General features: G+C 35.8%; 2 protein-coding genes across 2 annotated transcripts; one reads left to right on the top strand and one right to left on the bottom strand.

Moving 5' to 3' along the window:
• Positions 1 to 13018: 13018 nt before the first annotated feature.
• LOC140159611 (uncharacterized) lies at positions 13019 to 13429 on the top strand. Its single transcript, XM_072183106.1, has one exon. It carries the CDS (start codon positions 13019 to 13021, stop codon positions 13427 to 13429), a length of 411 nt encoding a protein of 136 aa, XP_072039207.1.
• An 11446-nt stretch (positions 13430 to 24875) lies between these two features.
• LOC140159610 (microfibril-associated glycoprotein 4-like) lies at positions 24876 to 25694 on the bottom strand. The gene has a single exon (XM_072183105.1). It carries the CDS (start codon positions 25692 to 25694, stop codon positions 24876 to 24878), a length of 819 nt encoding a protein of 272 aa, XP_072039206.1.
• Positions 25695 to 26058: the final 364 nt, after the last annotated feature.

Raw genomic sequence — 26058 nt, 5'->3', positions numbered from 1 at the left:
CGTATTTTTGTGGGACCTGAGAACCATCAATAGTCCACCAAACGGTACTTCGACCTTTTTGCTCATAACTCCACAACAGCAAGTCGTAGATATGTGAAACTATAATATTATCCTTATGACGAGAGGAATAATTTGACATAGGTTGGGACAAAATTGGAAATTTTTTTTAAAATTTTGACCCCTGTATAAACTTTGACCTTGGCTATCTCGAATTGCCCAAGGTGACAATATTACACCCCTCGGAATCTGATTTTGTACCATCCGTAGAACAATAATCCATAAACTAAAACACCTTAACTGTGGCAAAACCAACCTACCCTGCTCTGCTGACTGTGCGCAGAAAGTCCAAAAGTAAGGATAACGGTTAGTTAAGGTTATGGTTAGGGCCAGGGTTAGGGTCAGATTTAGGGTTTAGATTAAGATTAGGGTTAGGATTAGGGCTAGGGTACTTAGTCAAATGGCAGAGTAGGATAGGTTGGTTTTACCAGTCTATGGTTTGGCCAGTTATTTTTTATTTATTATTGTTCTATGGGTGGTACATAATGAGATCTCGAGGGGTGCAAAATTGTCACCCCTGGGTACTTCGAGATATCCAAGGTCAAAATTAAAGACTGGTCCAATTTTATTCAAACCTAATATGCCATTTTTTTCGCCTCGTCATAAGGATTCGGAAAATATATAGTTTTACATATCTACGACTTATCGTTGTGGAGTTATGAGAAAAAAGATCGACGGTTAAAAAGGGATCTTTACAGGGGTTAAAATAGAAAAATGCTCAAATTTTGATGAAAATTGTCTCAAAAATTATTGTTCTTTCTGTGATATCAACTCTAATAGAGAATAGTTTGTTTACTTGTTTATTTATTTATTGCATCATATTTACCCAGGGTGGCCCGATCAGCTAAAATGCTGTTCTTACACGGGGCCCTGCATAACATTAAAAAACATACAGATACATATATAAAGCATAATTAAATAGAGTATACCAATTTACAAGTACTTAAACTAATACAATGTTAAGAACAAATCATTACAGTTTCTTGTGATTTGCTAAAGCTTTTTTTCGGGGTCCATTTCAATTAAGCATTATTTCTAACACCTTAACTTCCACTGGACGAGTTTAATCAATTACAAAGCATACGTTGACGTGCATTTTCGATAAAGCATAAATATGTCCTTAAGGGGACAAATGATCTTTAAAATCAAATAACTCGTAAAACAAGTCGATATCTTTGGTAATAACGACAGCCATTCGTCATATCAAATCTTGTACGCGTAAATTAACCTCCCGCCCGTCAAGTACACGCAGGAGACAAGGCCAATTCATCTTGTTTAGCTTAAAGGCATCCCCCAATAGGAGAAAGAGGACTGGCCTATCATGCACATCACTTGTTTCAAATAATGATGAAATAATTTGGCGATATTTTCATCATTATTATGATATTGCTCATCTAATTTTAATCGAAGCTAGTAAGCCCCAGTGGCAAGTTTATAGAAAAGTTACCCATTTGTTTATGAATAGCCTCACCCCCGCATAATAAGAAGCAACGGACAAACAAGTCATCGTTATACTAATATCTCATGATATTAAGTGGCATTTTCTCTATTCATAATGCAACGACTTCTTAATGAAGGTTAGGTGATGGCATTTAAGGCCAGACCAGACGAATTGTCAAATCAATTTGATTAATATAAATATTAAATCCGTTCACTTTATCTGATCTGTTATCTGTCTACTTGAGTTTCACGAGGCTTCGTCAGCGATGAAGTTTTGATATTTTTATTGTTGTTGTGTGTATTTATAGCGTATTTGAACTAAAATACGAGGTTGCTTAAAATAGAAATACAAAGCACAATCAAGTAGATAAAGAAGTGATTACCGTAAACGAATATGTCAAAAAAAGATATCAATCGTGAACTATTAATAAAAACTAATTTATAACCTAATTATCGAGTTCTTATTTCGAGTACATGTATTTATTTATTCTTATCATATACCCCATTATAAGTTAACGTATCTTTTTTTAATCGTTGGGAAGGGTTATTTTTATTCATCGCAATACCATTTGTGCGGAAACAAACACGGCACAGGACCTGTTCCTGGGTTTAGTGGAAACCCAGAAGCCACTGGCGCAATTCTGAATTTCCGGTACTAACCACTAACTCGCGAACATTACTTCATGACCAGATGAAAAATACTTGAAAGCAATGGTCCTAATTCTAACATTACTTCGATTGTATTCTTTGGATCAGTCAGAATATACGAACTTTTATTCATCATCTGACGATGAGATAGTTCTACTTTTAGGAAGAAATTAAGGAGCATTACTCGCCATGCCCACCTATTCAGTTCACTTGACAATGTTTGAGAACAGCCACGCAAGTTGTATTAACTGAATTTTGATGAATGGAATATTGTTAGATGCCTTGCCGGGCCGGCAATGCCGACTGCTCTCGTCAATAGGATGTGTAAATATAGCTTCATAACTGGAGGCATATATTTTTGATACTTGAATCTTATTACCTACGACACCCACTCACTATAAATAATAGAATTATGAGATATTAATCAGCAACACCATCAAATAATGACAAACAATAATTATAATTGTTATTATTATCAATCAGGCCTGTGTTCAGTTGAGTTTTAAATTTAAGTTGTTAAAACTTCCTCGTGCTTTAGGACATTAAGGTGGTATTGGAGGCATTTTCTAGAAATTAGGAAATGCTTTGAGCATGTTTTAAACAGATTAATTGAGTAGGGTAAAGGTTTTCAAAATATATTTTCTTTGTATCTTATTGTTTTTATCAATAATCATTAAAGTTAATGAGCTACAATGACTGGAGAAGGTCATTAATATGTAATTTTTGCCAATATTTCGCTAAAAATCAATGCATAAAATGTTCAGGGTACTTTTATTTTTGCATACTTTTGCCTTGAAACTTGGTCAAAGTATTCTAAATATGTAATTTGCATATTTGATTAGCATTTATGCAAATTAGCTCATTAGCTCTCAGAGCACTTCCATAATGCCTCCAATACCACCTTAATAGCTAAAACAAAATAACGTACATACAACGTAATAAAAATTAACGTGTATCGTAGATACAGAAACCAGTTATATGCTAGGAATTTGGGCTAAAGTGTATTGGTTTAGGACTCGGTAGCCCGTTGTAGTCAGTTACATCGATACATTGAGACAGTTGTTTTTAGCGCATCTCTCTTTTGTTTTTAGCGGAGCGAAGCCATTCTCAAATGTGATGTGATCAAGCAAAATCAGTCGGAAGTAGGAAATATTGATTTTGAGATATAGCCAAACAAAGGAAGCATTTCCTTTTCTTTCCTATTGTTTTGTAAACTCTTTAACTGCTTGAACTGGTTGTCCAAATTCAATTCAGTTTCCTGCAAAATGTAGCTTTGCAAATGCTGTTTAATATGTCCGACTTCAGACTGATTTTGCTTGATCATACCACAAATTTGCAACAAAACGACCTGTATGTTCAGTGATATGTACAATGTATTTCCAATTATGCTCAATTTTGGTGGATTTTGGACCAAATTTTGGGTGGATTTTGTAATGGATTTTGTAATAACAACATTTGCATTCTTTCGTCATTTCAAGTCTTGTACGCGTAAATTAACCTCCCGCCCGCTAAGTGCACGAAGTATTCAAGGCCAATTCGTTTTCTTTAGCTTGAAGGCATCGCCCAATACGTGAAAGAGGACTGGCTTATCTTCACTTGTTTCACAAATTTATACCAATTTTTCACCAAGAGGTCCACAGTGGGCCAACCTTTCAACTATTTTTCACTATATTTTATCCACCAAAAATACCAAATAAAGTTTATAACGACATTCATTTGCCATATCATGTCTTGTATGCGTAAATTAACCTCCGGCCCACCACATTAGCATGTAACCAACTGTTATTAAAATGATCCATTGACTCTTATTATTGCCATCATGTATCAGTTTTGGAATTTTTTGGATAAAACATCATCACTAAGAACATTGCCTTGTTCCCACGAAACACAGGCCAAACTAGTTTCCCGATTTAGAATCCTCAAATTACAATCTTCGGCTCTGATAGGGACAAACTTAAAGGAAGTGTCCGGTAATCACAACATTCAGCCTTATATGTTAGAAAAATAATTATCAAGCACGAATCACATGGTTTTATTTCAAAAAAACTCATATTAACCATAAAAACGAATAAAAACAGCCATCTCTCAACACGCGATATTCAAAATTCCCGCCGCCGAAATTGTCTAGAGCAGTGACGTCCCAATAGTTCAATGAAGCCTGTCGACAAATGAGCACAAATAACCATGACGTCACTGCTCTAGAACATTTCGGCGCGGGAATTTTGAAAATCGCATGTTGAGAGACGGCTGTTTTTATTCGTTTTTATGGTTAATATGAGTTTGATTGAAATAAAACCATGTGATTCGTGCTTGATAATTATTTTTCTAACATATAAGGCTTAATGTTGTGATTACCGGACACTTCCTTTAAAGTACAAGTATCTGGAGAGAGGAAGCTACGAGTTACCCCAAATGACAGCGCCAGCGTAATGACTGGGCCGCCGAGTGCGAATGTGTATTTAGTTTTGAAGATCATGTTTGTTTTAAATTTTGGGATGTTTTTCACAAAAAATTTGATATTTTTGGTGATATTTCAAGAAAGCGACATGCCAAAGGCAAATCTTTATGCACATACTTTGTTATTGCTAATACAATATATTAACTGCATTTTGGCGTTTTCAATGTGTTTTAGGCTTGCCGTGAAATTACCGCTGATACCTGGACATGCTCCTTTTAGAATTCTGATGGTCGGCTATTGCAAATAACAGATTGTAGATTGGCTAGGGATAAATATCATATTCATCTAGGTGGGTCTCTTGACGATATGATTACTTTAATTCATTGCAACAACATCAAAATTTACCTCTGGATACAGGTATGCCTGCGTTCGGAGAAGCTGCAGTATCAATGCCTCAAAAAAGGGCACATGATGCAGTCATGTCTACAGTAGAATTCACTTCGACCTTTGCAGGACTTAAACCCCATTAAAAGCTATTAAACCAAGATAACACCAGGATAACACTCATTGAAACAGCTCAACTAAATCGGATCTTCTCTGGTTGTGCACATGTGTCTGTTTTATATGTGCGGTATAGCAATGAGCTGCTATAAATACAGCTTCAGTTGGGTAACCGATTATAAAGGAAACGCAAGGAAACAATGGTATGTGGACCTTTGTTCATGAAATGAGACAATGGCCTGCTTTTTGTTAACCAGCATTCTTGAAAATGAGCAACATAATGATTGTTGACTTAACACGGTTTGGAAATAATTTCTTCATATTTTTGGTGTTATCTGTCGTTTACATATCCTTCCTAAAACACAAAAGTGCGACTATTTCCAAACACCTAAATTAGCTAAAAATTTAGGACATGTTACAAAACTATATTTTCTAGAATTTCGTAGAATACTTTAAATGTAGCTTGTACCGTTTTTTTGTGGCATCCTTCAGAACGGAGCGGTCCGTTACCAATATAGCTCAATATTTTCGGTCAAATCTCCATTCAATTAACATGGGGAGTTGGCTAGCTATGAGCTAGCTATGCCTTGCCCTCACTCATATTCTACGAAAGTGCGACTTTTTCTGAACATCTAACCTAGCTGTAATTTTAGGTCATGTTAGAGAAATATATTTGCTAGAAGTTTGGAGAATACTTTAAATATTGGCCGGTTATTTTTCACACAGTGATGTTAACTAGGCAAATGCAATATACTTCTAACATACACTATTTGTAAAGGTCGCGCGTTTCTAACATACACTATTTGTAAAGGTCGCGCGTCAATGGTGAGAGCACTGTGTATTGTGTATAGGAAAACGGACAGTAACTGCAGTATGACAACTATCGAGTATGTATTATATTTCCCGCATAAAGGCCTGCGTCTGCGCCTATACTATACTTCTATATACGTTGTTTGACCATTACTATGATTTATACCAAAATGTAATCAAACCTGTGCTGTGATTGGCACCTGCATGCGGTATCTCTTTGTATAATGCCCTACCATTCGTCAAGCCGGCGAATGACTGACCTTGTTATAGGCTTGATTGGACACTGTCATCTGCTATAAAGCATCTAATTTAAGACTGAGTGGTTTAGGACCTGGTCATTGCATAATCCTACAGAGAAAACAGTAGTTTGACAATGGAGTGAAAAACCCATTATTGATTAGGCGCGGATAGTAAAAGCACAGCTCCTTTGCGTGCATAGCAGACTATTTATTATTATAAATAATAGAAAGTTTGGCATTTTGTAACTAAAATACTAAATGCATTCTGCAAAATGTATGTGTAACATGCTTAAGAATGAATGCCGGAGACAATATATTATACATGTACAAAGACACAAGGTATTGAAACAGGCATTACAAACTTGCTTTTACTTTTTCTGTTATTTAAAATGTTTACTCAATACGAATAGTCGTATATAACCGTCTTAATTAGTACTTAATTAGGTAATTAAATTAGTTCCATCTTTGGTTACAGTTTATATACTATAATCTTATTCATTGCAATACCTGTTGTTCAAATACTTTTCAAGATATAAAGTTCTGAAGTAGGCATCTTCTTAACTTTATGTAACTATATTTATCTGTTATTTGAGAGCGTTCGGGATCATTGTTTTATTTATTAATGTCATAACAATAACATTAGTATTTTGTCCGTCCGCCGTCAGCTCCCGTGACACATCCAGACTCTGTGAGGCATAACATTAGTATTACACCTCCAAATGTCATGGAGATTTTTGTACATTAATGAGGACATTAGCTTCAAACGATAGCACCATCTGTCATGTCTGTATTTCTAAAGTTAAGTTGATCACGATAATTTACGGGTAGGGCATTCGACTAATGACCGCGAGATTGTGGGTTCGAGCCCAATCAGGGACAACGTGTTACGTCCTTCCTCCTGCTTTCAAAAAATCGGTGATTAGTTGTTTGGTTATCAAAGACTTCCTTCACCCAATGGAATTTTGGGAGCTGCGCAGATAATTGGTGGATGTTACAATCTAAGTGCGGATAGGTCTGCGCCAGGTTCGGTTGTAACTGGCCTAGATGATGCGATCTGATTGTGATGATTCACCATGGCAGCGAAGTTACAGCGCTTTGATTCCTACAAGATCTAGCTGGAAAAAGGCGCTATATTATTTTTTATTTAAATGGTGTGATAATACATTAGTATTCTAGTGGCAGCAGAATAGAATGTTAAGATTATAAGGCGCTCTAAATAAGGCTGCGAAGGTTGCACAGTGTCTTCGACCCTATATCTTCATGGCAGGAATCGCCATGGTAGGTTAAATCCACAGCCACGATTAGCCATTTGGTTCAAACCTTTAAAGCTCTTTTAAACTAATAATTAGTCGAGGGACATAACTGAGGCTACTCACAATAGCCGGGTAATCGATCTTGGTTGTGCGTGATTAAGCTTGTATACCCCATTGAGGTCAATGGTCATCGACTTTTATACTGCCTACAGTGAGTGCAGCTGTACTACACGCTGCACGCTGTAGTCCATAACAGGACCAACGCAATATAAAATGGTCAAATTTTGAGTTCAAAGCGCACGGCCAATTTTCAAAGCGCATTCTAGCGACTATCATTTCATTTTCATTTCAATTTTATTTATACACGGAAAAGCCCAGATCAGCCCTTGAGCTGGTCTTCCCTGGGGCCGTGTTGCTACATAAATTTACATGTTCCATTACATTACATCATTAATCAAGGATATTAAAAGTAAATAGAAATACAAAACAAGTATAAAAACTATATATGACAAAGTGATAAAATATAACATACAAAGCAAGTACAATTGACAAAGTAATAACCAAAAGCAAACATTTAGGCAAAGTTCAATTCATAATTACAGTAAAGCAATCTCCTGAACGCAGCAGATCTGTCGCACAACTGTGCTTCAGCTGAGAGATCATTCCATAGATGAGCACCCCTGTATGAAAGACTGCGTTTCTTAAAGTTATTTGAAGGAAAAGGAACATCAACATTATTTGGATTACGCCTGAGATTATAATTATATTCCTTTTTCTCAAATAACATGCAAATATTATCAGGAAGTATGTTGTTTGTAACCCTGAACATGAACTCTGCCAAATGAATGTTTCTTATTTCAGCAAGTTTCAACCAGCTGAGTTGATTAAGAACTTCAGACCCTGATGTGTCCCAAGGAACATTGCAAATATATCTAGCAGCTCTTGCCTGCATTCGTTGCAACTTAATTGAATCTGTTTTGGTACAATTACCCCAAATTATATCACAATAATTGAAATGTGGTGCAACAATAGAGTTGTATATAAGCTTGAGAGCACTCATGGGAACTAATGACTTAGCCCTCCTGATCATAGAAATACTCCTGGCAGACTTCTTCAACAAATAATCAATATGATCATGCCAAGTTAAATTACTATCAATTATTATACCCAAATGGGTGCAAGAGAAAACTCTTTCAATAATATCACCATTAATATGAACATTCGAAACATCATCATTAATTTTAGCCAATCTTTGTGGTGTTCCAAGCATAATAAATTTAGTCTTATTTACATTCAAACTTAGCTTATTATTGTCAAGCCACTGTTTCATTGAAGAAAGGTCATTATTAAGGTTATGTACAATATCAGCTGGGTTTTTGCCAGCACAGTAAATAATGGTATCATCAGCATACATGCTGATCTTAGTAAATTTAAGACAGTTTGGTAAATCATTAATGAAAACAATAAAAAGGAGAGGTCCAAGTATTGAACCTTGAGGCACTCCGTAACTAATAAGATCAAAATCAGAAAGAGAACCATTAACAGATGTAGCTTGGGTTCTGTTTGAAAGATAACTACTGAACCAATCAATACTGTATTTGCCGATTCCATAACACTGTAATTTTTTGATCAAAATGGCATGGGTAACAGTATCAAATGCCTTTTTTAAATCAATCATTGATACACCAATAACATTACCATCATTTATATTGTCAAACCAATCTTCAGTTATTAAGGCAAGCGAAGTTGAAGTAGAATGTGAAGGGCGAAAACCAGATTGGTAAGGAGAGATCAAATTGTTAGAGTCTAAATAACTATAAAGTTGATCAAAAATAGCCCTTTCAATAATTTTCGATACAACTGGTAAAATAGAGATAGGCCTGTAATTGTTTGGATCAGAATGCTGGCCACTCTTGTAGATAGGTGTGACTTTTGCTTTTTTCCAATTTGTTGGAAATTTGCACGTCATGATAGAATAATTTATTATGTGAGTCAAAATAGGTGCAATTACATATGCTCCTGCCTTTAAAAGTCTTGCAGGGATCTCATCAAAACCAGTGGCTTTGTTGGTAGGAAGATTACATAATTGTTCAATAACATATTCAACAGTCACTGGAATTATATCAAATGAGAGATCATTGGAAGAATCATTAACATTATTATCAATATTTCTACAAGCATCATGAATATCAACAGGACCAAGTTTGGCAGCAAGATTAGATCCAACACATGTGAAGAACTTGTTTAATTCATTTGAAATGAGCTTTGGATCTGTTATATCCCTATCTTCATTTCGAATACAATTTATTTTAGAAGATGATTTTCTAGAAGGAACAATATAACGCAGCTGTTTCCATGTTTTCTTTGTATTACCTTTACAAGCAGCAAGAGAATCTGTAAGATATGTGCGCTTACTTTTCCTAATTGCACTAGTAACTTTATTTTTTAGACAACGAAAATTGGCCCAATCCATAGAATTATTAGACTTTACAGCTTTTAACTTAGCCATGTCACGATTATTCATCAATTCACTAATTTCGGGTGTTAACCATGGGCTTAAATTTTGTCTAACTCTTCTCTGCTTCAGAGGTGCATGGTTATTTGCAACATTCAGAAAAATACACTCAAATTCATCTAAAGCTAAGTCAGCATCAGCAGCCTCATATACTGAGGCCCAGGAAACACTACTGAGCTGATTTACAAAAGAATACATGTCAAAGTTTTTATATGATCTAGATTTGACAAATTTATGACCTTGACTGACATTTTTATCTTTGCCTTTTATACCATAGATAAGTGAATGGTCACTTATACCATTATGAACTACTCCAGAATGAGTCACCTTACTAGCATTAGATGTATCATATCTGTTCAACACGTATTTCCAAGTTTATGAGACCAAATCTGGTTTCTTGAGAAAAAAATCATGACGGGTGATATTCATCATTTTCTAACCCGGTATCAGAAGATTTTCGTCTGATATCAAAATCGTGCATAGCAATTCACGTGTATCGATCCCGTGTATTCATTTTAGTGTCCCTTCTGCACCAAATAATTATTAGCCAGGCGGTGTCGGTGTGGGTTGTGGAATGTTTAGGGTGTGCGCTACTTAGCTGATAGTCCCTGTATTGTTGTTAAATGGTTAATGAAATGATGTGGGCCGTAGTGTTCAGCAACAATCTGTATGTGCTGAGACCATGCATGGAGACTGTGGATCAACGTCTAGGCGTTGCGTTGTGCCTGTTCGTAGCGCATTATAAATCACTGAGCTTAATATTATAAATGGCTATATTTATTCATTTTAATTTAAATTGAATCAAGACAAATTAGATTCCATGCAAAAACTACTCCATATTCAGATGATCACTCATAACTTGTGAGCATATATATTCCCAGTAAACACAAAAACGTTTTAAAAACGTTTTAAATAAGTTATATTTTGGCTTTTGGTTTAGGTAAAAACGTTTTAATAACATTAAAATGTCGGGTTATATAAAGGTCATGATAACGTTTTAAAACGTTTTGTATGGAAACACACTACAACAATATTTTTAAATGTTTTCAAAAAATGTTATTGTAAGCTATTTTTGCAAACATTTTTGCCAAATACTGTGTCAATACTTAAATAACATTATGTTAAAATGTTTGAACCCAGCAAACACAGAAATGTTCTTAAAATGTTTTTTCAAAACCTTTTAATAACATTTAAATGTCGGGTTATATAAAGGTCATGAAAACGTTTTTAAAACGTTATTGAAAATATTTTGGGCAAACATTTTTCGCAAAATATTTTTAAACCACAAAATAACATTCTGTTTAGAATGTTTTGTATCAAGTTTTCAAGAATGTTTTTGGAATGTTATTAAAACGTTTTTATACCCTTTATATAACCCGACATTTAAACGTTTTCTGTGAAACATTTTTGTTTGCTGAGCAGTAGATTATCAAAAATGTTTTTTAAGGTTATGAAAACGTTTTATACTCTTAATATACCCTTTATATAACCCGACATTTAAACGTTTTCTGACAACCTTTTATAACCTTTTGCGAATGATGTCGAAAACGTTTTGTGTTTGCTGGGATTATCTATTAATACCGGTAATTAATCTATTCATTTATTTTATTCGTTTTGATGTTTAAAGCGATAACCAGGGAAGTACAAAATTGTTATTCTATGTCGTGAATAACTTGTGTTTCTAGTGTGACGTCACGTATGTCCCCAAAGGGCTGTTTGGGACGTGTAAAATAATTACCACCTAAATAGACTGCAGAATCACCGTCATGGGTGTAATATTTGCCAGGAAGGCTACATTGCTTTGACCTTCATCTTGCTTCAATCATAATTTGATTTTTTTTTTTATAAACTATAATTAAAAGGATAGTAAATCACGTAAATTTACTGCTGTATTCCCAAAGAGCAATTGTGGTGGATAATTGACGCAAGTTACTATTCTTTAAAATAGTTATTTCATAATTATGTCACGGTATAAATTAACCTATGTCGATTTGGCATATTCTATAAATACTGCCATATTTTTATATAATATCCCCGGCTTGTACTGTAACATATTAAAGCTGCATTTATGTACGCTTTGTGACATTATTAAAGGCTAAACTTTTAGCTTTGGGGCTAAAATGGCGAAATATGAGGTTAAATGTGATTTTCTTTGCACAGTTACCAGAAATATGGTACATGTATTGGGCTGTTCCAATTAATATCCACACTACCCCTGTGGAAGATTTTGGAAATATGTATAATTGGTCAGGGTTAATCATTTTGAAACCCATACTGTGGCTTTACCAATATTTTCTACAACTAGAGTGGGTATTTCAAATGGAAGGTTATACCCAAATGTCTATTCTATTTGAAACTCATACTCCCTCTGTGGAAGACTTTAACTAAATCTTCCACAGGGGTAGTGCGGATTTTAAATGGAATAGCCCATTGTTCTAAAGTATTATGGTTCGTCTTGAAGCCATAATACGGTATACATAATATTTACAAACTATTAATTTTGTTATTCTTTACTTAAAATTATTTCATAATGTTAGTAACAACTAACTTTCAGGAACGTTTTCTGGTTTTGCATAACTGCATCCATTGATAAACCATATCAGTATATTTCAACTATATTTATAAATATGCATTTATAAATACGCACGAGACCACCTCCGCGCTACCATAACAGCTTGAAGTTGTAGAGTCTCGAAGTGAACTTCTACATAGCGGGAGGTCTTCCTGTACATTTGAATTTTTTCGCGAAAGCCATAGCGTTCCAATTTATGAATCAAAGGCTCATTCAGTGATCCCAGCGTAAAAATATTAAAATTGAGCACAAATTACTGAAAAGTGAAGGATAAGTCATTAAAATTGTCATAGGGTTTTTTTTAAATGGAAATTTGAAAACAACAAAAAAAACGAGGAAAACAGCGGTATTGACAAAGTTGAAGCATTCCTTGGGCCTTCTATGGTTGAAGGCCCATTCATACACATGGAGTAGAGAGTTACATCCACCTCTGAAATTGAGTTATTGGTATTACATTAGAGTGTGAGTAAAAACGACACCACCCTTATTGCAATGTCATCAGATAAGCTTCAGGACCTCATAGACAATGTAAAAGCAAGCAGTGAGTAATTTGGGCTGCATCTCAATGTCAAGAAAACAAAGACAATGATCTGTGGAGGAGATGCAAATCAGCAAGTGAAGGTGAATGGAGAAGTTTTGGAACAAGTTGAAACGTTCAACTTTCGGGGATCACTTATAGACAATGCAGAGGGCAGTTCACATGAAATCAGAAGACCCCTAGCCATGGCAAGATCATCCGCAATTGCTTTGACAGATATATGGAAAGACAGAGGCATTTCAAAAGCTACCAAGATTCATATTATGGATGTTCTGGTTTTCCCGATTGCATTGTATGGTTGTGAAACGTGGGCGGTTGGAATGACAGATAAGAAAAAGATCTTGGCTTTTGAAATGTGGTGCTGGCGGAAGATGCTGAGAATATCGTGGAAAGAACATAAGACCAATGAATTTGTAAGAAATCAAACTGGAGAGCATGCTTCCATGTGCCAAAAATAGATCGTTTTAAACTGGAATATTTTGGCCACATTTCAAAAAGAGATGGCGACAACATTGAGAAAATAATTATGCAAGGTCACGTAGAAGGCTGTCGTAGAAGATGTAGACAGAAGCTTATATGGACTGTTTATAAACAATTAACAGGTATTTCTCTCGTCGCAGCCCACCGTCTGGTTCAAGACAGAAGCTGCTGGAATACCATCATCAACAGGGTCACAAAGGATCAGTCATGACTCATAGGACGACGACGACGAGTAAAAATGAACATTTTGGTGGTTGTTTGACTTTCATACCACCTTACCTTCCGGAGATATCGTATATTTCCCGTTTGGGAAATCGTAGGGAATTTCCAAAAATCTGAACTTAAAATTAATATGAAATAGTTTTGTTGATATATAATAGTAGCCTTGAATGTTCTTTTAACTCTTAAAACTAAAAGGAACTGTTTTGGGGTCACTATGTTTGAAAAAATCATTAAGAAGCTGTAGCTTTGGAAATGCTCAAAAAATTCATAATTAAAAAGTAAATGAGCTATTAAAATTTTTCTTTTTGTTTTTGAAAGCATTGTCAAGTTACACTGACCAATTACTCCACTCCAAAACGTTGAGTTCCAGCAGGAAACAGACGAGGAGTGTGAGAGTTGATCAGTCAATTTGAGAAGGTACTACGAGGTAGTACGAAACGTCATTGAGGTATGTTTAAGATCTTTATACCGAATTACATTTGGATTTGTACAAAGGAACATTTGAAAAATATAAACTGTCCCAACCTTTTCGCGTGGGATTGTAGATTTGGACAAAATTGAACACGTTTTAAATTTTGACCCCTGTATAAACTTTGACCTTGGATATATCGAATTGCCTAGGGTGACCATTTTCAACCCCTCGGAATCTGATTTTGTACCACCCGTAGAACAATAATCCATAAACTAAAACACTTAAACTGGCCAAACCAACCTTCCCTGCTCTGCCACTTGACTATCACTGACTGTGCGCAGACGCTAGCCCTAAATTTCGCAAGTCCAAAAGTAAGGATAACGGTTATGGTTATGGTTAAGGCCAGGGTTTGGGTCAGATTTAGGGTTAAGATTAGGGTTAGGGTTAGGGCTAGGGTACTTACAGTCAGTGTACTCTGAAGTACAAAGTACCGACGCGGACGCAACATTGTGCCGACTTTGAAGGCACGCATACCTGCAGCAGAGACGCAGCACTACGCACTGTTAACGCACTGTATACGTGCGCGTTGTCACTTTGTACTTCAGAGTGGACAAACTGTAGTCCAATGGCAAAGCAGGATAGGTTGGTTTTACCAGTTAAAGATTTTTTTGTTGATTATTGTTCTATGGGTGGTACATAATGACATCCCGAGGGGTGTAAAATTGTCACCCCTGGACAATTCAAGATATACAAGGTCAAAATTAAAAATTGGTCCAATTTTATGTCAAACTTAGGCCAAATTATTCTTCTCGTCATAAGGATTCAGAAAATATATAGCTTTTTAATCTACGACTGATCGTTGTGGATTTAAGAGCAAAAAGATAGAAGGTTAAAAAGGGAACTCCACAGGGGCTAAAATATAATAAAAAAAGCTCAAATTTTGATCTAAAAAAATGTCTCAAATTGTTCTTTCTGTGATAACAACTCTAATAGAGAATAGTTTGTAGTGATTTGCAGACGCTTCTTTTTCGGGGTCCATTTTTGATTTCAATTAAGCATTATTTCTAACACCTTAACTTCCACTGGACGAGTTTAATCAATTACAAAGCATACGTTGACGTGCATTTTCGATATATAGCATAAAGATGTCCTTAAGGGGACAAATGATCTTTAAAATCAAATAACTCGTAAAACAAGTCGATATCTTTGGTAATAACGACAGCCATTCGTCATATCAAATCTTGTACGCGTAAATTAACCTCCCGCCCGTCAAGTACATGCAGGAGACAAGGCCAATTCATCTTGTTTAGCTTGAAGGTATTGCCCAATAGGAGAAAGAGGACTGGCCTATCATGCACATCACTTGTTTCAAATAATGATGAAATAATTTGGCGATATTTTCATCATTATTATGGTATTGCTCATCTAATTTTAATCGAAGCTAGTAAGCCCCAGTGGCAAGTTTATAGAAAAGTTACCCATTTGTTTATGAATAGCCTCACCCCCGCATAATAAGAAGCAACGGACAAACAAGTCATCATAATACGTTTAGCTCATGATATTAAGTGGCATTTTCTCTATTCATAATGCAACGACTTATTAATGAAGGTTAGGTGATGGCATTTAAGGCCAGACCAGACGCGTTGTCAAATCAATTTGATTAATATAAATATTAAATCCGTTCACTTTATCTGATCTGTTATCTGTCTACTTGAGTTTCACGAGGCTTCGTCAGCGATGAAGTTTTGATATTTTTATTGTTGCTGTGTGTATTTATAGCGTGTTTGAATTTAAATACGAGGTTACCTAAAATAGAAATACAAAGCACAATCAAGTAGATAAAGAAGTGATTACCGTAAACGAATATGTCAAAAAAAGATATCAATCGTGATCTATTAATAAAAACTAATTTATAACCTAATTATCGAGTTCTTATTTCGAGTATATGTATTTATTTATTCTTATCATATACACCATTATAAGTTAACGTATCTTTTTTAATCGTTGGGAAGGGTTATTTTTATTCATCGCAATACCATTTGTGCGGAAACAAACACGGCACAGGACCTGTTCCTGGGTTTAGTGGAAACCCAGAAGCCACTGGCGCAATTCTGAATTTCCGGTACTAACCACTAACTCGCGAACATTACTTCATGACCAGATGAAAAATACTTGAAAGCAATGGTCCTAATTCTAACATTACTTCGATTGTATTCTTTGGATCAGTCAGAATATACGAACTTTTATTCATCATCTGACGATGAGATAGTTCTACTTTTAGGAAGAAATTAAGGAGCATTACTCGCCATGCCCACCTATTCAGTTCACTTGACAATGTTTGAGAACAGCCACGCAAGTTGTATTAACTGAATTTTGATGAATGGAATATTGTTAGATGCCTTGCCGGGCCGGCAATGCCGACTGCTCTCGTCAATAGGATGTGTAAATATAGCTTCATAACTGGAGGCATATATTTTTGATACTTGAATCTTATTACCTACGACACCCACTCACTATAAATAATAGAATTATGAGATATTAATCAGCAACACCATCAAATAATGACAAACAATAATTATAATTGTTATTATTATCAATCAGGCCTGTGTTCAGTTGAGTTTTAAATTTAAGTTGTTAAAACTTCCTCGTGCTTTAGGACATTAAGGTGGTATTGGAGGCATTTTCTAGAAATTAGGAAATGCTTTGAGCATGTTTTAAACAGATTAATTGAGTAGGGTAAAGGTTTTCAAAATATATTTTCTTTGTATCTTATTGTTTTTATCAATAATCATTAAAGTTAATGAGCTACAATGACTGGAGAAGGTCATTAATATGTAATTTTTGCCAATATTTCGCTAAAAATCAATGCATAAAATGTTCAGGGTACTTTTATTTTTGCATACTTTTGCCTTGAAACTTGGTCAAAGTATTCTAAATATGTAATTTGCATATTTGATTAGCATTTATGCAAATTAGCTCATTAGCTCTCAGAGCACTTCCATAATGCCTCCAATACCACCTTAATAGCTAAAACAAAATAACGTACATACAACGTAATAAAAATTAACGTGTATCGTAGATACAGAAACCAGTTATATGCTAGGAATTTGGGCTAAAGTGTATTGGTTTAGGACTCGGTAGCCCGTTGTAGTCAGTTACATCGATACATTGAGACAGTTGTTTTAGCGCATCTCTCTTTTGTTTTTAGCGGAGCGAAGCCATTCTCAAATGTGATGTGATCAAGCAAAATCAGTCGGAAGTAGGAAATATTGATTTTGAGATATAGCCAAACAAAGGAGGCATTTCCTTTTCTTTCCTATTGTTTTGTAAACTCTTTAACTGCTTGAACTGGTTGTCCAAATTCAATTCAGTTTCCTGCAAAATGTAGCTTTGCAACAAAACGACCTGTATGTTCAGTGATATGTACAATGTATTTCCAATTATGCTCAATTTTGGTGGATTTTGGACCAAATTTTGGGTGGATTTTGTAATGGATTTTGTAATAACAACATTTGCATTCTTTCGTCATTTCAAGTCTTGTACGCGTAAATTAACCTCCCGCCCGCTAAGTGCACGAAGTATTCAAGGCCAATTCGTTTTCTTTAGCTTGAAGGCATCGCCCAATATGTGAAAGAGGACTGGCTTATCTTCACTTGTTTCACAAATTCATACCAATTTTTCACCAAGAGGTCCACAGTGGGCCAACCTTTCAACTATTGCGCATTTTGGAACACTATATTTCATCCACCAAAAATACCAAATAAAGTTTATAACGACATTCATTTGCCATATCATTGTTTTGTATGCGTAAATTAACCTCCGGCCCACCACATTAGCATGTAACCAACTGTTATTAAAATGATCCATTGACTCTTATTATTGCCATCATGTATCAGTTTTGGAAATTTTTGGATAAAACAACATCACTAAGAACATTGCCTTGTTCCCACGAAACACAGGCCAAACTGGCAAAATAAACATTTTTAGAGTTTCCAGATTTAGATTCCTCAAATTACAATCTTCGGCTCTGATAGGGACAAACTTAAAGTACAAGTATCTGGAGAGAGGAAGCGATGAGTTACCCCAAATGACAGCGTCAGCGTAATGACTGAGCCGCCGAGTGCGAATGTGTATTTAGTTTGGAAGATTCATGTTTGTTTTAAATTTTGGGATGTTTTTCACAAAAAATTTGATATTTTTGGTGATATTTCAAGAAAGCGACATGCCAAAGGCAAATCTTTATGCACATACTTTGTTATTGCTAATACAATATATTAACTGCATTTTGGCGTTTTCAATGTGTTTTAGGCTTGCCGTGAAATTACCGCTGATACCTGGACATGCTCCTTTTAGAATTCTGATGGTCGGCTATTGCAAATAACAGATTGTAGATTGGCTAGGGATAAATATCATATTCATCTAGGTGGGTCTCTTGACGATATGATTACTTTAATTCATTGCAACAACATCAAAATTTACCTCTGGATACAGGTATGCCTGCGTTCGGAGAAGCTGCAGTATCAATGCCTCAAAAAAGGGCACATGATGCAGTCATGTCTACAGTAGAATTCACTTCGACCTTTGCAGGACTTAAACCCCATTAAAAGCTATTAAACCAAGATAACACTCATTGAAACAGCTCAACTAAATCGGATCTTCTCTGGTTGTGCACATGTGTCTGTTTTATATGTGCGGTATAGCAATGAGCTGCTATAATACAGCTTCAGTTGGGTAACCGATTATAAAGGAAACGCAAGGAAACAATGGTATGTGGACCTTTGTTCACGAAATGAGACAATGGCCTGCTTTTTGTTAACCAGCATTCTTGAAAATGAGCAACATAATGATTGTTGACTTAACACGGTTTGGAAATAATTTCTTCATATTTTTGGTGTTATCTGTCGTTTACATATCCTTCCTAAAACACAAAAGTGCGACTATTTCCAAACACCTAAATTAGCTAAAAATTTAGGACATGTTACAAAACTATATTTTCTAGAATTTCGTAGAATACTTTAAATGTAGCTTGTACCGTTTTTTTTGTGGCATCCTTCAGAACGGAGCGGTCCGTTACCAATATAGCTCAATATTTTCGGTCAAATCTCCATTCAATTAACACGGGGAGTTGGCTAGCTATGAGCTAGCTATGCCTTGCCCTCACTCATATTCTACGAAAGTGCGACTATTTCTGAACATCTAACCTAGCTGTAATTTTAGGTCATGTTAGAGAAATATATTTGCTAGAAGTTTGGAGAATACTTTAAATATTGGCCGGTTATTTTTCACACAGTGATGTTAACTAGGCAAATACAATATACTTCTAACATACACTATTTGTAAAGGTCGCGCGTTTCTAACATACACTATTTGTAAAGGTCGCGCGTCAATGGTGAGAGCACTGTGTATTGTGTATAGGAAAACGGACAGTAACTGCAGTATGACAACTAGCGAGTATGTATTATATTTCCCGCATAAAGGCCTGCGTCTGCGCCTATACTATACTTATATACGTTGTTTGACCATTACTATGATTTATACCAAAATGTAATCAAACCTGTGCTGTGATTGGCACCTGCATGCGGTATCTCTTTGTATAATGCCCTACCATTCGTCAAGCCGGCGAATGACTGACCTTGTTATAGGCTTGATTGGACACTGTCATCTGCTATAAAGCATCTAATTTAAGACTGAGTGGTTTAGGACCTGGTCATTGCATAATCCTACAGAGAAAACAGTAGTTTGACAATGGAGTGAAAAACCCATTATTGATTAGGCGCGGATAGTAAAAGCACAGCTCCTTTGCGTGCATAGCAGACTATTTATTATTATAAATAATAGAAAGTTTGGAATTTTGTAACTAAAATACTAAATGCATTCTGCAAAATGTATGTGTAACATGCTTAAGAATGAATGCCGGAGACAATATATTATACATGTACAAAGACACAAGGTATTGAAACAGGCATTACAAACTTGCTTTTACTTTTTCTGTTATTTAAAATGTTTACTCAATACGAATAGCCGTATATAACCGTCTTAATTTTTGTACATTAATGAGGACATTAGCTTCAAACGATAGCACCATCTGCCATGTCTGTATTTCTAAAGTTAAGTTGATCACGATAATTTACGGGTAGGGCATTCGACTAATGACCGCGAGATTGTGGGTTCGAGCCCAATCAGGGACAACGTGTTACGTCCTTCCTCCTGCTTTCAAAAAATCGGTGATTAGTTGTTTGGTTATCAAAGACTTCCTTCACCCAATGGAATTTTGGGAGCTGCGCAGATAATTGGTGGATGTTACAATCTAAGTGCGGATAGGTCTGCGCCAGGTTCGGTTGTAACTGGCCTAGATGATGCGATCTGATTGTGATGATTCACCATGGCAGCGAAGTTACAGCGCTTTGATTCCTACAAGATCTAGCTGGAAAAAAGGCGCTATATTATGTTTTATTTAAATGGTGCAAAATAGAATGTTAAGATTATAAGGCGCTCCAAATAAGGCTGCGAAGGTTGTGGAATGTTTAGGGTGTGCGCTACTTAGCTGATAGTCCCTGTATTGTTGTTAAATGGTTAATGAAATGATGTGGGCCGTAGTGTTCAGCGACAATCTGTATGTGCTGAGACCATGCATGGAGACTGTGAATCAACGTCTAGGCGTTGCGTTGTGCCTGTTCGTAGCGCATTATAAATCACTGCGCTTAATTATAAATGGCTATATTAATTCATTTTTAAATTAAATTGAATCAAGAAAAATTAGTTTCCATGCAAAAACTACTCCATATTCAGATGATCACTCATAACTTGCGAGCATATATATTATCTATAAATACCGGTAATTAATATATTCATTTATTTTATTCGTTTTGATGTTTAAAGCGATTACCAGGGAAGTACAAAATTGTTATTCTATGGTCGTGAATAACTTGTGTTTCTAGTGTGACGTCACGTATGTCCCCAAGGGCAGTTTGGGACGTGTAAAATAATTACCACCTAAATAGACTGCAGAATCACCGTCATGGGTGTAATATTTGCTAGGAAGGCTACATTGCTTTGACCTTCATCTTGCTTCAATCATAATTTGATTTTTTTTTATAAACTATAATTAAAAGGATAGTAAATCACGTAAATTTGCTGCTGTATTCCCAAAGAGTAATTGGGGTGGAAAATTGACGGATATAATGTTACTATTCTTTAAAATAGTTATTTCGTAATTATGTCACGATATAAATTAACCTATGTCGATTTTCATATTCTAAAAATACTGCCATATTCTTATATAATACTCCCGGCTTGTACTGTAACATTAAGGTGCATTTTTGTACGATTTGTGAAATGACTAAATTTTCTTTGCGCATTACCAGAAATGTGGTACATGTACAATATTGTTCTAAAGTATTATGGTTCGTCTTAATCTTGAAGCCATAATATACGATTTCGGTAAAATATTAATTGTGTTATTCTTTGCTTAAATTTATTTCATAATGTTAGTAACAACTTGCTTGCTGTCAGGAAGGTTTTCTGGTTTTGCATAATTGCATCCATTGATAAACCATATCAGTATTTATAAATACGCATGTGACCACCTCCGCGCTACCATAACAGCTTGTAGACAGCAAGTCTCGAAATGACCCTCTACATAGCGGGTAGTCTTCCTGTATATTTGAATGCAAAGGCAATAAACAACGCGAGACTGCAGCAAATTGTCTATTTTATACAACTTTGTGATTATAGTGTAAACGTTTCCGTTGATAATTTTTTTTCGCGAAAGCCATAGCGTTCTAATTGATGAATTAAAGGCTAATTTAGTGATCCAAGCGAAAGCGTAAAAATTACGCATAGGGTATTTTTTTAAATGGAAATTTGCAACAAAAAAAACGAGGGAAACAGTAGTATTGACAAAATCGAAGCCCCATTCATACACATGGAGTTGAGAGTTCTAGTTCTAGTAGTAGTAGTGGATTTCTAGGTTGGCAACGTGAACGTTGTATCGCGCCCAGTTTGTCTTCCTGAACCTAGAGGGTGGAGTACAACTATCAGAACCGGGGATGGTCCTCCTTCTTTTTTCGAATAGCGCTGACAACAACAGTAACTTTGTGCACAATATTTACAATAAGTCGTTTTCAACAGAGTTTTTACATTCGCGTTCCTATAAACATTGAATTGCGTTATCTGTTGACGGAATGAAAAAAGGTGTTTTAACGGGAAGTGTTAGGTTTCGTTTGATATAAAAACTTTTTTTGATTGGGTGAAGGGAACATACGGGGTTTTGACAAAAACCAATCACAGATGCCGTATTTTCCACTAGTCACCAGATAGATCTACACTGCTCTTATGATGATATGCACTCAACCGTGTAGTATAAACACTGACTGTGTGAGAGGCTAGACTCGCTGTGCTTGGAAAAATCTGTGTACTCGGGTGTATCGAGGTGGAAACTGTGCGTAGATAGATGCAGTTATAAGAGAATCGTTTGTAGCTAACCTTTTCATGTGCATGCACGTGTTAAACAGTGAGGAGGTTATTACATACTGTGGTGTAACTGTAACTGAACACAATTGCAAGATTTCCTACCTTTAGAACATTTTGGGAGAGGAAGAGAATTCTCACCTAAGGCAAACCCAAGGCTCGAACCCTCGCGGATCGTATTCTCCCGGCCGACAGTGCAACGCCTTAAAACCGCTCGGCTATCTCACCCCTTTCATGTAAAATGTCCTATTTTGTCTTTAATACGCGGCTTTTGGCTCGGCCACTTGCAGGCTATGTTAGCACATCTATGCTACTAACAAAGATGCACAAAAATGAATTTTTATGGTTTTTATGATTTTCTGAATGAGAAAATCACTGGATGGGCCTTTGATATGTTGTCGTCGATAGTATCAAAGGCCTTTGAAAGGGCTAAAAATATTCAGACAATTAAAAAAATTGGGATCAAAAATCGCATTTTAATTTTTCATAAAATTAATTATGCAGATTAAAATTAGCAAAAAGTAATTTGCTTCTATTGTATTTTGTACTACATATGTACCAAGAAGTCTAAATTAGATAATCCTTACCTGTTACCTAGCAAATTACCTTCGAATACTGTGAAAATATAATTCAAAACTTTTGCCTCGTATTCAGTTTTCCGCTTCGCCAATTCTGGTCTGATTGGAATATATAAGCGGTGCCAAACCGCTATTAACGACAGGAAGAGATCAATTATTATATAAGAAAACTCTATTGCTGTGTCCACGCAGTACTTAAATGATGTCTCTGGCAATCACAACATTTTGCCTTATGTTAGAAGATTAATTATCAAGCGCGAGTTACGTGGTTTATTTGAAACAAACTCATATTGACCATAAAAACGAATTAATACCGCCGTCTCTCAACACGCGATATTCAAAATTTCCGGACGCCGAAATTGTCCAGCGCAATAACGTCCCAGTAATAGAATGAAGGCTGACAACAATTGAACACAAATAACCATGACGTCATTGCACTAGACAATTTCAGCGCGGGAGTTTTGAATATCCCGTGTTGAGAGCCGGCTGTTTGTATTCGTTTTTATGGTCAATATGAGTTTGCTTTAAATAAAACCATGCGATTAGTGCTTGATAATCATTTTGCTAACATATAAGGCATAATGGTGTGATTGCCGGAGTCATCCTTTAAATGAGGCGTATGAATAATGAACAGCTGTGTGGGCTGTTACGACCATTCTAATGGCATACATTAGGTATAAATAAATTCTGTATCATAAAATAATGTGAATCCAAAGGTCGTCCGTTCAAATACTAAGATTGTATTAATTTATGAATAGGTATTTTCAGAGCGCAAGCCTAATCATAAACTTGACATTAAAAGATTTAATGTCAAGTTTACGTTTAGGCTTGCACTCTAAAAAAAATACCTAGTCATAAATGAATACCATCTATTTGTATTTGAATTTTAAATAACGTATTTATAGCTTTTAACAAGAGTGATAACAAGTGATATGTTGATATACTGTCACTCTTTATTATAAAATCGCTAGAGTGTTTCAAAAGATGCCTATTGATGTTTTATGCATAAATGAGACTAGACTCTTAAGTCAAATTACAAGTCTATTACATCTGAAGAGGTCTTGATAGACTGCTATTCTTTGTACCCACTTTGTACTGTAACAGAGGATGATTTAAGTACTGCCCAACACTCCACTTTGTTAACTTGCGGTTATCATATCTGTGTGATTGAACATGACACCACTGCTCGCCCACTGCATAGACGTGTATAGTTAAATTTGAACTTGGACATATATATTAACAATAAAAACTCTGTCAATATATTGGTCGATATCACATTTTATGTTATCTACTGAAAGTGTGCATTATCCTTTATCATGTTTATGCATACATCACTTCTGTTCTGAAATCGACCAAGTAATAATGACACACACACAATTTTAAAACAACATCTTTTTATACATAATTCAATGGGATTTGAAAAGTCAAGTGGCAGTTGAAACTTTGGTGATAAGAATTTTATAATGCATGATGGGAAGTACTTAAATCATCCTCTGATACTGTAATGATAGAGATCGTCGTGGAGGGAGTGGCAATTTATGTGAACAATAAATTTCATAGGGATGAGCTTCAGTGTGATTCTATCAAGTCCACTTGAAAGTGGCTTGAGACGGAGCAAACCTCTGATGATGCCTGATGGAAACACCACTGGAAATAGACATGCCTTTCTTAATACCACTCGAGCTATATGTTTCTCCCAGTTCAAGAATGCACATTTTAGTCTGCAGGTGATAAAAATCCAGATTAACGAATCCTCTTAATTTTCATCTCTGATCTTTTAAGCAATCCATTCCATATCATACCGTTTTGAAGTTCAGGCTGATTATACCACGAATATACTGATGGGTGTAGAATATACAGCCCATTAAGATTGGAAGCATAACATCTATTGTACCACCAGGCACCTTTATGTATTGAGGCACAGTTGCCCATAGCGAAATGGTCATTGTCTCTGTCATATGTGGTAAACTGCATGCCATCGTGAATCGTATAACTGCTATGGCGAACTCGCTTAAGATTATCACTTGCATTGCCACTATATGTCCCCACTGATAATGCATAATTAGAGGCATTATCACTGATCATAAACGAATCATACACAGCATAAGTGATGTACGAATCGTAATGTTCCAAATCAATCCTTAAAATCCATCTGCTTTCCTGTGAAATCAGTCTACGAATGTTCCGTAGCCCCAACCAATATTCGCCATTTGCATCCCCAAATCCATGATCATAATGATCCCAATCTCTGTAAAAATCCACGGATCCATCAAAGCGTCTTTGGAAGACAGTCCATCCACCCTTATCAGTCTCCATGTCACAGAAGACCTTCATAGATCCCAAGCCATCTGGTAGAGATAATGTATAAGCACCACTCTCATGTCCTCTTGCTGCAAGATCTTGGCAATCTGTTGCAAATGATTGTTCATTGGCTGGTTGTGAAACAGTTTTGAGAACATGCAATTGGTTCTGCAGTAAAAAGTAAAGTAGGCCTAGTAATAAATAAATCAAACACGACACCAATATCACCATGCACATGATTGTATAACACATGGATGCCATCTTATCTTGGATTTTCAAAAGTCGAGACAATTGCTGATGACCAATTAAAATGTTGAAGACTGAAAAGCCATAAGTCACAGCTGAAAGCAGCATAAAGTCGGAAGTCCTCTTGTGTTTTCTTGACTTGCAGAATGTTGAAATGGAAGTCAATTTTGGGAAGTTGTTAATATTTAGAAATCTGTAACTAATGCAAGATGTATATGCCGAAGAATGAAAAGTCACAGAATGGTTCTATCTGGAGCTGAATGGTTTTGTCGTGCAATATGGCAGAGCTGTAGAGTTGTTGCTGAATGCTACGTAGGCCTATGCTACATGAACTTAATGTGTACGTGATGTATTGCCTAGATACAGTAAATATTATATG

Source organism: Amphiura filiformis, chromosome 8 (genome assembly GCF_039555335.1).
Source record: "Amphiura filiformis chromosome 8, Afil_fr2py, whole genome shotgun sequence".
NCBI lineage: Eukaryota > Metazoa > Echinodermata > Ophiuroidea > Amphilepidida > Amphiuridae > Amphiura > Amphiura filiformis.
This window is presented reverse-complemented; position numbering and strand designations above follow the sequence as displayed.